The sequence below is a fragment of the Ovis canadensis genome, chromosome 9 (genome assembly GCF_042477335.2).
Source record: "Ovis canadensis isolate MfBH-ARS-UI-01 breed Bighorn chromosome 9, ARS-UI_OviCan_v2, whole genome shotgun sequence".
Classification (NCBI taxonomy): domain Eukaryota; kingdom Metazoa; phylum Chordata; class Mammalia; order Artiodactyla; family Bovidae; genus Ovis; species Ovis canadensis.
The window spans coordinates 46131235-46146036 of NC_091253.1; the positions used below are offsets into that span (position 1 = coordinate 46131235).

Consider the following 14802-nt stretch of genomic DNA (forward strand, 5'->3'; position numbering starts at 1 on the left):
CCTGCATTTTACTCAGTACCAGGGTGTCTGCATGTTTGGACACAGGTGGTTTTCCTACTGTGATTATAATAACGAATCTTAGTTTTTTTCCCGCAACAATGCATCTTGGACATCTACTTGATAAACACATGTAGTGATTTCTTATTGATGATGTTTTAATGGCTATAAAGTATTCCATAATGAATTCCTATCACAGTTCATTGAGCCATTTCCCTATTTAGGGACACTGGACTGTTTCCAGTTTTTCACAAATAATTGCTGCAATGAACATTCATTTATATGCATCCTGTACACTGTGTGAGTTTTCCACTAGACTGGACACTGACACAACTGGATAGTAAGGGCAACTGACCATATGATACGCCCATTTTAAATTATAACAGAAGCTACCGAATAGTCCTCCTGACTGGCTGCACTACAGTACTTTCTTAAAGGCACTGAGAGTCCCTGTCTCTACATTCTTACTCTTTAATGTCAACAAACTAATTTTTGCCAATATTTTGAGTAAAAATGATATCTTAGCAGAAGTTTTAATTTGCACTTTCCTAATTACTAGGGGGCTTGTGAATCTGTCACAGTTGTTGGCATTTATGTTTAGGTCATTTTCAGACCACATGCTTAGACCATTTAAATTGGATGTTTTAAATTTACTATTACTTTGCCAACAAAGGTCCATCTAGTCAAGGCCATGGTTTTTCCAGTGGTCATATATGGATATGAGAGTTGGATTGTAAAGAAAGCTAAGTGCCAAAGAATTGATGCTTTTGAACTGTGGTGTTGGACAAGACTCTTGAGAGTCCCTTGGACTGCAAGGAGATCCAACCAGTCCATCCTAAAGGAGATCAGTTCTGGGTGCTCATTGGAAGGACTGATGTTGAAGCTGAAACTCCAGTACTTTGGCCACCTGAGGTGAAGAACTGACTCACTGGAAAAGACCCTGATGCTGGGAAAGATTGAGGGCAGGAGAAGGGGATGAGATGGTTGGATGGCACCATCGACTCAATGGGCATGGGTTTGGGTAGACTCCGGGAGTTGGTGATGGACAGGGAGGCCTGGCGTGCTGTGGTTCATGGGGTCGCAGAGAGTTGGACATGACTAAGCGACTGAACTGAACTAATGTTATGCTGTAAACGACCTACCCTGATCTGCCCCATCTTTTGACACAATTTTCAGTTATTCTCAATAGCTTTTGTTTCGCATCTTCTTTAAGATCTGCCATACTTGAAGGTCATCAAGTATTTTCCTGTCTTTTCATGCTGACCTCAAACACCACTTTTATCACTTACTACATTCATGCTTCTAACTTTTTAATGTTTGATCTACTTGTGATAATCCCTGTACCAACACTGTAATTTTAATCATGATAAATGTTGATGCTTTTGATATGATAGAGGGAAATGCCCTCTTTTATTTCCAATTTGCCTTGGTTATTCTTTACTCTTCTATATGAATTTTAGAAGTTGATGAAAAATCAGTTATATTGAATTAGTAAATGAACTGGGAGTATGGGCTGTAGAAGGGACATCTATATTACACTGAGACCTTGTATCCACTTCAACTTTTTGAATTCCATCTGTAAAGCATATAGTTTCTCCTTAAAGTTCTTACATGTTGTTAGATTTAGTGTCAAACAGAATGTTTTATTTCCATTTAAAAAATGATTATTGGTATTATGTGATTTTGTGTTTAAGCAAACTTACCAGTACTAGTAAGTGGATTCACTTAGTTCTTTCAGGCCTCTTTTCTCATCTCTTTACTTATATTTCCAGAAGCTCCTTAGAGAATGTTAAATAGTAAAAGTTGAGAGCAGCCTTGTCCTATTTCCTTCTTATGGGAATTGCTTTTACCACTTCTCTAATGTGGATCATTTTTGTTGAATATTTCTGGAACTTTATTAAAGTAGTACCTTTAGCCTTCACCTACTAAGGTTTTTTTTTATCATAAGTACTGAATTTTATAAAATTACTTTGAGACTGACCTACAAATCTCCCTTTTGTGTTCTCCTTGGTTTTGATAGTAGAGTTCTGCTATCCTTGTAAAATATCCTTTAACTCCACTGTTTCCTACACTCTCTTTAAGAGGGGCATTATCTGTTCCTTAAAAGTTTAGCATAACTTGTGGGCTCTCAGCCCTTTGTGAAGAGAGGAGGGTATAGACTTTGATCACTGTTTCAATATTTATTGTATGATTATTGGTCTGCTCTGTTTCTCTCTCCTTCTTGAACCAATTTTGATCATTTCTCTTTTCCTTCAAAAAAAACTATGTATTTAATTTTTAAATATAATGGTGTGAAGTGAAGTGAAGTGAAGTGAAAGTCGCTCAGTCACGTCTGACTCTTTGCAACCTCATGGACTATACAGTCCACAGAATTCTCCAGGCCAGAATACTGGAGTGGGTAACCTTTCCCTTCTTCAGGGCATCTTCCCAACCCAGGGATCAAACCCAGGTCTCCCGCATTGCAGGCAGATTCTTCACCAGCTGAGTCACCAGGGAAGCCCAAGAATACTGGAGTGGGTAGCCTATCCCTTCTCCAGCAGATATTCCTGACCCGGGAATCAAACCAGGGTCTCCTGCATTACAGGTGGATTCTGTGAAATAGTTACTCAGTTATTTCCCCACTCATTCTTCAAAACCTTGTTTAAAAACTACTTCCTCCATGAATAGTGCTTTCACTTTTGTCTCACAGAAACAGGAATGGACACTTATTGAGTATTCACCTGCCAGGCACTGTATTGGACCCATAGTAATTATGTCATATGGTCTTCACAGAATTTCTGCACTGATGAGGAAACCCAAGGAAGCAAAACCCACATAACCAACTACTCAAGGTCACACAGTAGAGGGGAGGGGGGCGGGGGAGGGCGGCTGTGTCCTTGCCCCCCACCACACCTCCTACCAGAGGTGTGCCCAGGCTAACCTGCACCTGCGATTGTCAAATGCTTGTGGCCATCCACTCACTGAGTTGTACAATCACTTTAGTGAGTTACTGTCAGCATTTTCTTTTTAAATAAGAGAGAGCAGGACAGAAAACAGAGCGGATCACATGAAGACAGTCTACACACTTGATGAAGTAGATATACCTGTGTGTAGACACTGGATGGCAGAATGCATTTCTTGCTAGCAACAAGAGTCAAAACCTTGGCAGCCTAAAAATGTGCCTTGAAAATACTAGGAATCTTGAACACAGTAGGTGTGTGAAGTTGAACTTAATAATGACCAAGAGGCAAGATGTATTTTAGTGCCTTCCAAATTATTGGAGCAAGATGCTCTATAATTATGACAGCTAAAATTTGTTGAATTTTTATTACATAATAGAAATTATTCTAAGTATTTTATATCAAGATTCAATGAATCCTTAAAAAAAAACCCATTTTATAGAAGAGGAAAATGAAGTTCAGAAAAGTTTAGTATCTTGTTTGAAGAGAAAGGTTATTTGCATAGCTTTAAAGGAGCTCTTCCAAGACATTTACCAATTAAAAAGTAAAAACTAGCAACTCTGTGGTGGAGAAACCTAGTAGACACCTCCTCAACCAAGTGATCAAAGTCACCATCACCAGTAATAATACGTGTTAACATCAGGCACCTCGGATACAATGTACTGAGAATGCACCATCAGTGAGAGTCTGGTCAAAAATGCACAACTTCAAATTAATTATGGAAAACATCATACCTAAATTAAGAGACAGTCCACAAAATCACTGAGCAGTACTCTGCAAAAGTGTGAAGGTCGTAAAGACAAAAAACCTGTTTTAAATTGGAGAAGATATGACAACTAAATGCAGGATGGGATCCTGGTAAAAGGACTCTGGCAGGGAACCTGGTAAGATTCGAATAACACCTGTAGTTTGGTTCATAATGTACCACCGTCAGTCTGATGACTGTAGAAACGGTTATGTAAGATGCTAACATTAGGGGAAGCTGAGTGAAAAACAGCAGGAACTCTGGACTATTTTTGCAACTTTTCTGTAATTCTAAAAAAAATTTTTAATGAAGTTTTAAAAAGTCCTAATTGTTGAAAAGGAAGGGAGGAGGAAGAGGGAGAAGGGAGAAACGGCAAAGGAAGCGAGGTAACCTGCCGAGGTCACCCAGCTGTGACTGGGGAGAGGCTGGTTTGAGCTCCAGCTGGTGGACCCAGGCGTCCTTCCCTGTGTGAGACACAGGAAGTGAAAGGAAACTCTAACCCACCTGAAGGCCACCTGAAGGAGAGCGGGAATGTTCTCTTGAAACCCCAATTTAATTTTCCATTAAAAAAACTCTTCTACAATTCTATAAAGCAGTTATCCTTCAATTTAAAAATAAATTTGAATATATATATATATATATGCAAAAAAAAAAAAAGGGAAAAAAAAACCCTACTACCTGTGGTTTAACTTGGAGGACCCTTTTAGTGAATAAAATATGTCCACGTTTTTAAAAATTAATAATAAATGTGAAGTAAAAAAAAGTCAAAATTGCTATAATTTAAAGGCTGTAAACAACTTGAAGGTAGGGACCTCATTGACAGACTACCTAAAAATGCAGGTATTTAAAGAAATACCAGATTCATATTCCTTGATGTAGTAGAATCAGAGAATGGTTTGCAAAATGCCAGAGCACTTACATAATATACAATAGAGGGTAAAATTTAAGTTCAAAACAGGAAACACTGGATAAATTCTTGTATAAAAATACTTATAGTACACCAATTACAAACAAACAACAGTGTAACAGGTAACTAACTAAATTAGCTATGGGATTTACAGAGTCTATACAGTTATTACAACTCCTGTAAGAAGGCTTAGTGACATGAAGATACTAGTCTGCCACACAAATAGAAAGCAATAAACACACCAGAATTCAATGGCATGGCAAATTTTGGGTAACTGTTATTTTCTTCTCCATATTTATTTTTACTTGCCACATTTTCGACAGTGAACATTTTTATTAGTTAAAACTTCTCTGAGGATTCTTTACAAAGCATAAATTAGAACTGATTTGACATCAGTACAAAATCTGAATGTGCACACAAATGCCTATTGTGTATGTCACTGAAAGAGTGGAGAAAACCGTTTTAAAAAGCATCACCTATCATAACAGAACATTAAAACAGGGTAGTAATCTATATTTTTACTTCCTCTGAGCCATAGGGGCATATTTAGAATACATCAGAAAAATAAAGAATACTTCAAAATTATATACTCGCTTACAAAATAAGTTCAAAACTTGAATTTATAGAAATTAAATGTCTCCTGAAATATAAATAAATTCAAATTCCTTACTATATGTATTATCCTGAAATACGGGGGGGTTACAAATATGGGGGGTTACAAGTGGGAGGGGGACATGGACTCCCAAGCCCTATAAACCAGGCCACTGCCTTTCTGTCTCACTGCTGTATAGACAATGAACAATAGCCGTCTACACAGACGCAGGCTCTGGTCATGGAATGCGGAGACACCATCCCACGGTGGGTGAACAGCCACCAGAGGGTGTGAGGGCTGTGTTGACTGGCAAGGGCATTGGTATTAGCAGGTAAATAGTAAATTCCCTGCATCAGTAGCAAGTGCTTCCTGTCTGCATACCCTCTGACGACCACTGCTGGGAGCCTGAGCCCCCAGCCAGGGACAGACCTGCTGCACAGCATGCGTCAGAGACGCACAGGCCGAGACCCGGAAACCAGGGGCTGCGTCCTGGCTCTTCTCCCTGGTGTCCTAGTGGCCTTGGGCAAATGACAACCTCTCTGTTCTTCAGTTTCCTTATGAGAAAACTGTAAAATGGAGATAAGACATGGGCTCCATCTACTGTGTTATAAGAACTGATGCATGTTAAGCATTTGATAGCGGATGGCATGGTCAAGTGCTCAAAAATGACTTGCAGGCATACGTAAAGTGACAACACGTTAGCTTAGTAAGTCACACAGTGACTTTGAAATGAGGCAAACAGAAAATGGGTAAATTCTGGTATATAAATTATATTTACTTTAAAAATATTATTACTTAATATTTCACTGTTTAAAAATCTCGACACTGGGAAAGTCAAACTTATTTTGAACAAAATGGAAGTAAACATTAAATAATTAAAGCACTTTCAAAACAGTTTTCTGTACTGTTTTAATTCATCGCTTACTCTTGCAGATGTTAGATATTGATTTTTTAATTTTAGCGTATTGTCATATTCTACACAGCTATATGGTTCTTTGTTAAATGGAAAGGAATGTTTTTAGAAGAAAATCATTTTAATAAAAACATACATGTGCACCACACATGCAAACAGATAACAGAAAGCAGTAACTCTCCCCTCCATCATATTTTTCAACATCTCTTCAATCAACCACAGGGACGATGACAGGGTGTCAGTGCACCCACACCAGCAGGAGCTCAGAGCACAGAGCGATCTGCTTACCATGCCAGACAGCCGCATGTCCGTCCCACAGGGTCGCCACCGTCTTCCTCGCGCCATCCCACAGATTATGGGAATAGGCTTCTTTTAGCACATTCTTCCTCTTATAAATGTGTAAGAAAATGATAGTAAGGTAGAGCAGAAAGATGGTGAAGTAAGGGAGTATTAAAAGGAGGAGCGGTGTGAAAACCCACAAGAGGTAGTTTGCAAAATTCCAGTAGTCCTCCAAATGCTCCACACCAAGCCACGCTTCAAGTACGTGGATGAGACAAGTCATGGAGGGCATGGAGTCCTGTCCCATACCACAACTTTGGTTCTTGTTGGTCATTTTTCTTTAGGTGGAAACAGCAAATGCAGTCTCTTTCTTCATTGTCATGGCAGGTCTTCAACTTAGCCACTAGAAGGGAGAAATAATCCAGTGTGATTTTCTTCGCAGTTGAGAGGTTAAATGTTTTGGTCTACGTAAAAATATGGTGCAGAGTCATTTCTTAATACCAAAAATGAGTCAGTTGTTAATTCTTAACTTCGTTGAAGATTTACATGTGAAAATGGGTATCCTCTGTCCACTTGTGAAGCGTGCTGGACTTAGCTTCTGAAAATAACTCACAGGCTACGGTTACGAGAGGAAAACAAAGCCGATGAATGAAACTGCAGCTTGATCTGAATAATTTGACTGTATCTTAAGTGAATCATACTGAGCATTTGTCTCTTAAACTGACTTATGTTGAGATAACTATTCTTCACAGAAGAAAACATCAATATCTGATTCAATAAAAGTAACCCAATTCTTTAGGAAATGACAACATATGTTTTGGGGTATTACCTTTTACAAGCAGGTTTACAGAAAAGCTCTCTGTTCCTTTTATGTTATACAATAATAAAAATTTACCAACATAGTTTTTATCTTATATGTTACTAAAATTTCTCTTGTATCTTAAATGACTGAAGAAACAGAGCATACAATTATTTTATGTCAGTCCCTAAAGCATTCACTTAACTTACCAGAAATTAGATAAATATTTTGTCCCAAGTTTCAATGTCTGTATTCTGGAAAACACCATATACAAATGGAAGAAAAATATGATTTAAAAAAAGATAACCATTAATACCTAGAGATAGAATTTCCATAAAATAAATGGCAAGAGACATAAACACAATGTGTGGCAAACATGTTTCCTGCCCTACACCAGCGTATCATAATTCAAAATTATACTCATGCTACCAAAGCTTTTAGTGAGGACCTCTATGTACTGTTTTAGCTCTCTATTAAATGGTTCCTCCATTCACAGGCTTTTCCAGGCAAAAATACTGGAGTAGGTTGCCATTTCCTCCTCCAGGGGATCTTCTTGAACCAGGGATCAACCCACATTTCCTGCATTGCAGGCAGATTCTTTACCACTGAGCCACCTAGGAAGCCCCTGTACTCTAAACACCCCCACCTAAGACGTTTTTTAATTCAGAGTTACAGAAAACTCTGCTTCTTTAGAGAAAAAATATGAAGTTAGGATGTGTAACAGGCAACGTCTCTTTTTAGTAACTGCTGGATAAGCTGACGGTCAAACATGATATTCGATGACACAACTGTATTAGCCCCCATGATTACAATGTCCTACATAAGATATCCTTCTTCCATTCCTATGTTATCTGCTTCTGATTCTATTCTTAGAGATACTTTATCATTATTCCATACCATATAACCTTAATGAAAATCATCTCAAATCCTTTGTGGATGAGATGGGAAAGGAAAAAAATGAAAGAAAGAGATTGAGGGAGACAAGATGTATAAAAGAGCAATCACGTGATGTCTTGAAGCCAAGATTATCTTGCTAATGAACTAGCGTGTTGGCAGCTCACAGAATCGACCTATTCTTCCAGGGATGCAGGTTGTGTCCGATTTCCTGGTAACCCACAGCACTCATCGGTGAGAAATCTGGGCCTGTGGTGGTGACAGCACGTAGACACAGCACACACTGAGCCCACAATCTGTGTTTTATTTACATCACATTTTAACCAACCCATCAAAAGAGTCAACCAGAAGGAAATGGCAACCCACTCCAGTATTCTTGCCTGGAGAATTCCACGGACAGAGGAACCTAGCATGCTACAGTCCATGGGGTCGCAGAGAGTTGGACACAGCTGAGTGACTAAACATAAACACACAGAGTTAAACCACTAAAATTTATCAGTGTTTGAGCATTCAGAGTAAAACAACACAGTAAAACTTACTACTTTTTAAAATAAGAGCTTTCCTCACTGGGTGGCTATCATCAAAAAAAAAAAAAAGAGGAAAATAACAAGTGATATTGATGATATAGCAAAATGAGAACCTTTGTACATTGCCAGTGGGAACATAAAATAGTGCAGTCACTGTGGAAATCAGTTTGGCAGTCTTCAAAGTTAAACATAGAGTTACCACTGGACCCAGTAATTCTTATCCTAGGTATACACCCAAGAGAACTGAAAACAAATTCATAGAAAAATCTGCATACAGTTGTTGACAGCAGCATTTAGTCATGATAGCCAAAAAAATGGAAACAACTCAAATGTACATCAGTTGATGGATAAAAATATGCTACAGCCAGAAAAAAGATTACTCAGGCACAAAAAGAAATGAAGTACTAGTTCATACCACAATATAAGTGAACCCTGAAAACATTATACTAGGTAAAAAAAAAAAGTCAGATACTGAAGGCCACATCTTACATGATTTCATTTCTATGAAACACCCAGAACAAGTTAATCCACCCAGACACAAAGGTTAGTGGCTGCCAGGGGCTGGCGGCAGGGCAATGACAAGCGACTGCCAATGGAAACAGAGGTGTCTTTGAGGGACAATAAAAACGTCCTGGAACAGGATGGTAGTGATCGCTGTACGACCTTGTGAATATACTAAAAACCACCAACTGGCACATTTTTTAAATGGTGAATATTATGATGAATTATATCTCAACAGAGAGAGCTTTTGAAAATTGTTAATACATTAAAATTTATGATAGCCTCTCTGTTAAAAGCTTTTCCCAGGCCTGAAAACCAATCATTTTGGTGAGCTGACCCTTACTGCTTAATAGAACTGTCCCAGTAATCTAGTCTCATTTCCAATTTTTAATAAGATTCTAAAATCTTGTGATTTTAAAACCTTTAGTACCTCCCTCCACCCAAATTGGTAACAGAACTCTATCTCTTACCCCGGCCACATTCTGACCTATTACACATGCCACACACACACAGTAGAGGGGAGAGGGACAGTGCACAGGTTGACTCCCAGGGACAGAGGCTGCGAGGACCCATCACAAGATCCAGCCACCCGGTAACAGCACCCCATGTACCACACACAAGAACCTCCTCCACAAATGGTCAACCCTTCGATTTAAAACATTCCAGAACAGAAAACTCAAAAGGTGCCTGTTCCACCTTCAAAGGTCTGTGTCTGTGCTCAGTCATGTCCAGCTCTTTGTGAACCCATGAACTGCAGCCCACCAGGCTCTTCTGTTCATGGGATTCTCCAGGCAAGAATACTGGAGTGGGTTGCCATTTCCTACTCCAAGGAATATTCCTGACCCAGGGATCGAACTGAACCTGTGTCTCCTATATCTCCTGCATTACCAGGCAGATTCTTTACCATTGTGTCACCTGTTTGAGCAAAGACCTGAGGATGTGAGGAATCAAACCACGTGCACCTTTGGAAGAGAATTCCTGGCTGAAAGAATGGTAAGCACAAGCGATGTGCACTTTGGGGTGGAGTGAGGAGCAGAAAAGCAGGCAGGCAGAGGAAGAGGGGTGGGGTGGGCAGTTGGAAACAGAGACTACTGTAGAATTTTGTGGGCTAGCTTTTACCTAAGTGAGAGGGAAAAGGTGTCAGAAGGATGAGATTCCCAACTTCAGTGCTCAATGACGGCTGTGTCGAGAATACGCTGCACAGGGGGCAATAGGAAGTTACTGAGGTCACCAAGATGAGTCATGAAGGTGGCAGGACAAGTGTGCAGAGGGAAGGCTATAAGAGTCTGTAAACTTCTGGATATATTTTGAGGATAAAGCCAACAGGATGCACTGGTGAATGAATGTAGAACATGAATAAGAAGTCTGGATGGCCACATGTTTTCAGGCAACATGGATGGGTACACGGCAAAGTTTGCCCCTTATTGTGGAACCCAAGACAAGTTACATAATATCTCTTTGCCTCAGTTTCTCCATCTACAAATGAGGATAACAGTATCAACCGAATAAGACTGTCCTGAAGTCCAAGATGGCAGAGTAGAAGAATGTGCACTCGTCTTCTCATTCTTCAGTGCAAAGAAATAGAGGAAAAGAATAGAATGGGAAAGACTAGAGATTGCTTTAAGAAAATTAGAGATACCAAGGGAACATTTCATGCAAAGATGGGCTCGATAAAGGACAGAAATGGTATGGACCTAACAGAAGCAGAAGATATTAAGAAGAGGTGGCAAGAATACACAGAACTATACAAAAAAGATTTAACGACCCAGATAACCACGATGGTGTGATCACACTCAGGTAGAGCCAGATATCCTGGAATGCAACATCAACTGGGCCTTAGGAAGCATCACTATGAACAAAGCTAGTGGAGGTGATGGAATTCCAGCTGACCTATTTCAAATCCTAAAGGATGAGACTGCGTAAGTGCTGCACTCAATATGCCAGCAAACTTGGGAAACTCAGCAGTGGCCACAGGACTGGAAAAGGTCAGTTTTCATTCCAATCCCAAAGAAAAGCAATGCCAAAGAATGTTCAAACTATAGCACAATTGCAGTCATCTCACATGCTAGGAAAATAATGCTCAAAATTCTCCACATTAGGCTTCAACAGTATGTGAACAGAGAACTTCCAGATGTTCAAGCTAGATTTAGAAAAGGCAGAGGAAACAGACCAAATTGCCAACATCCACTGGATCAACAGAGTGCCAGAAAAACATATACTTCTGCTTTGACTATGCCAAAGCCTTTGACTGCGTGGATCACAACAAACTGTGGAAAATTTTTCAAGAGAGAGGAATACCAGACCGCCTTACCTGCCTCCAGAGAAATCTGTATGCAAATCAAGAAGCAACAGTTAGAACCTGACATGGAACAAAGGACTGGTTCGAAATCACAAAAGGAGTACGTCAAGGCTACATATTGTCACCCTACTTATTTAACTTATATGCAGAGTACATCATGCAAAATGCAGGGCTGGATGAATCACAAGCTGGCATCAAAATTGCCAGGAGAAATATCAATAACCTCAGATATGCAGATGACACCACCCTTATGGCAGAAAGCGAAAAGGAAGCCTCTTGATGAAAGTGAAAGAGGAGAGTGGAAAAGTTGGCTTAAAACTCAATATTCATGGGAGCCAGTCCCATCACTTCATGGCAAATAGATGGGGAAACAACAGAAACAGGAACAGACTTTATTTTCTTGGGCTCCAAAATCACTGCATGGTGACTACAACAATGAAATTAAAAGACTCTTGCTCCTTGGAAGAAAAGCTATTACAAACCTAGAGAGCAGAGACATTACTTTGTGACAAAGGTCCTTCTAGTCAAGGCTATGGTTTATCCAGTAGTCATGTACAGATATGAGAGTTGGACCATAAAGAAAGCTGAACACTAAAGAATTGATTCTTTTGAATTGTGATGTTGGAGAAGACTCTTGAGAGTCCCTTCGACTGCAAGGAGATCCAACCAGTCCATCCTAAAGGAAATCAGTCCTGAATATTAATTGGAAGGACTGATTCTGAAACTGATGCTCCAATACTTTGGCCACCTGATGAGAAGAACTGACTTACTGGAAAAGACCCTGATGCTGGGAAAGATTGAAAGCAGGAGGAGAAGGGGATGACAGAGGATGAGAAGGTTGGATGGCATCACTGACTCAATGGACATAAGTTTGAGCAAGCTCCAGGAGCTGGCAATGGACAGGGAAGCCTGGCATGCTGCAGTCTGTGGGGTCCAAAGAGTCAGACATGACTGAGCCGACTGAACTGAATAAGACTGTGTGAACAAAGCTTAGAAGAGTGCCTTCCACCAGAAAAGCACTAAACAAGCATGACTATCATCAGCTTGCTTGTAAAAAGAAGGAGCTGCTGGAAGAACAGGTTTAGGCATCCCAGGAAATCCTGGCCATCAGGAATTCAGGTTTGAACACATTCGGGTTGTACTGGACATCCAAGTGAAGATGTTCAACAGGCAGCTAGACACAGCAGAGTTTCATAGGAAGGTCAGCGCTAGAGTAATACATCTGGGAGTCAACAACATACAGACCAGTACTGAAAACTGGAAAACTAAAGAATATCCCTCTAGGGAGTGAACATAAAATAAAAGAGCTTCCATGACTGAGCCTTGGGGCCCTGAATATTTTAGAAGCTGGGAAGCCAATGAGCAACTAACACCCTCCTTCCAGGAGTGGCATCGTGGACATCAGAGTAAGAAAGGAGGAGTCCTCAATGGTGCTGGGAGGTCTAGTAAGATGAGGAATGATAAGTGATCCTTGGATTTCACAACACAGAGGCACTGGCCAGCCCTGTAACAACAGTTTTGATTCAGTGTGGGATAATAGGTGAAGTAGGTTCAAGAAGGAATGGGAGGGAATGAACTGGAAATAGCAAATATTCAGTGGAATGCTGTTGCATGAAGGCACAGAAAAACAGGTTGGTGGGGAATGTGGGTCAAGCTTGTTGTTGTCTCACCATGAACGAAACTACTGCAGTTTTTAATACCAATGATGATGTGTCAATGGGTGAACGAGAAATGGATGATCAAGAGAGAAGATAATTGCCAGGGCCCGGGCCAGAGGGGATAGAATACAGCGTACAAGAAAGAGGATGGCACGAAGAAGACTTACATCACTGATTATGAATTCATGTATTCAATAGTCATCAAGCAAGTATGCAGTTTGTGCTGGGCACTATTCTAAACACAGGAGTGTATCAGTAAACAAAATAGATGGTTATATAAGAAAACATGCAAAAGTACTTAGGATAATATGCCCAGGACATGTTAGTGACCTAAGCAATGCTGGCTAACTAAATACAGATAGAGGTGAATTTGTTCATCCAAATCTTCAACAAAAATATGGGCCAAGATAGAGTCCTAAAACCTTTCACGAGAGAACTATCCAAGGAATTTAAATAACAAGCTTTTGAGTTGATAGAATACTCATAAGAAAATGAGAAAATAGCTTTAGATCTCAATGAATACCACCTCTTAATTGTGCAGAAAAGTTAAAAACAGAAAGCCAAGTAAACTTACCCAGTTACTAAACTAATTCAGGGAAAAACTGAGTCAAAATTAAAACCCAGTCCTACTTTCTACTTTGATTTTCATTACACTTTTTAAGTCTCACTCCCTCTCTTGACAGAAAGGCTAAAAATACTAACATTGCAATTTCTCTTCCCTCTACTTCTGCCTGGCCCTTTGCCCCCTCCAATTTACCACAGGCTGTACATGACTCCCTACCACTTTATTTTCATCCAGTAAAAACTATCACTGTTTAAAAGATGTTTTGGAGGAGATTTATTTTAGTTACCAAGATTCCACAGTATTTCCTAAGCCCCACTCCCCAAAAAACTCTCCAATGACACACAGTTCTATGCATCATATACTTTCCCATCTGGAATTCACCTAACTTGTGAGGAAAAGCTGCCAAGTTAAAATATCAGCATGTCAATGCTGCTGATGAGGAACATTTACAGTAAGTGACTTTGTAGATGTTAAAATGAGAATATTTCAAAAACCAGTAAAACAGAGGGCTATTTTGTTTTCTATAAAACCTTCAGAAAATAAATCTATTCTTTTTTTTAATCATTACCAGTATTTTCACCACCATGGATGGCAGCAGATTCATTTCTTATTTTTAGGAGCCAAATTGCAGATATGTTGAAAATGCCAGTTACAAGAAATACTCAGTGAAACACTAATTAATTTTCCCTTTTTCTTTTTGTGTATTTCATAATGGTTTAACAGGGTTCTCACACTCAGTTTCAGTGAATAAGCATTCTACTTCAAACCATTGATGAAGCAGAAGTTTGTTTATCTAATATTTCAGTTATGCTATCTGACAAAATCAACCATCTTATCTTTTGCCTTTCAAGCTTCAGACTCGTAAGTTCTGATCCGAATTCCCTTTCAAGATGTTTTTTCTTTTTCAATCCTAGAATGTCCCTCGATTCCTAGTTAAAATCTTCCACTCTGTTTGATAATTGCTGTTCTATCCTATTTTTTTAACTGACCTTTTCCTCCAAATGTTACACATCCATACTAGTGTATCTATAATTGTGCAGCACTCTTATCTTCTTGAGTCACTAACGAGTAAGAAAGCAGTAAGCAAGCATGGGCATGAATTTGAGCAAACTCGGGGAGGCACTGGAGGACAGAGGTGCCTGGCATTCTGCAACCATGGGGTCGCAAAGAGGCTGACTCAACTGAAC

General features: G+C 39.6%; 1 protein-coding gene across 15 annotated transcripts in view; it reads right to left on the reverse strand.

The window, feature by feature from the left end:
• Positions 1–14802, reverse strand: part of TMEM68 (transmembrane protein 68) — a 34427-nt gene that overhangs the window by 18356 nt on the left and 1269 nt on the right. For 4 of the 15 annotated variants that reach the window (XM_069600047.1, XM_069600043.1, XM_069600048.1 and 1 more), the window contains exons 2-3: positions 7381–7425; positions 6382–6775 (exon numbers count right to left, since the gene is read on the reverse strand). The exons of 1 other annotated variant lie outside the window; for it this stretch is intronic. In XM_069600047.1, the coding sequence (XP_069456148.1) occupies positions 6382–6706 (325 nt within the window). In that variant the 5' untranslated portion in view covers positions 6707–6775; positions 7381–7425. Of the gene's footprint in view, positions 1–6381; positions 6989–7380; positions 7426–14802 lie in introns of all 15 variants that reach the window. 10 more of the 15 variants (XM_069600041.1, XM_069600040.1, XM_069600042.1 and 7 more) reach the window with 3 other exon arrangements.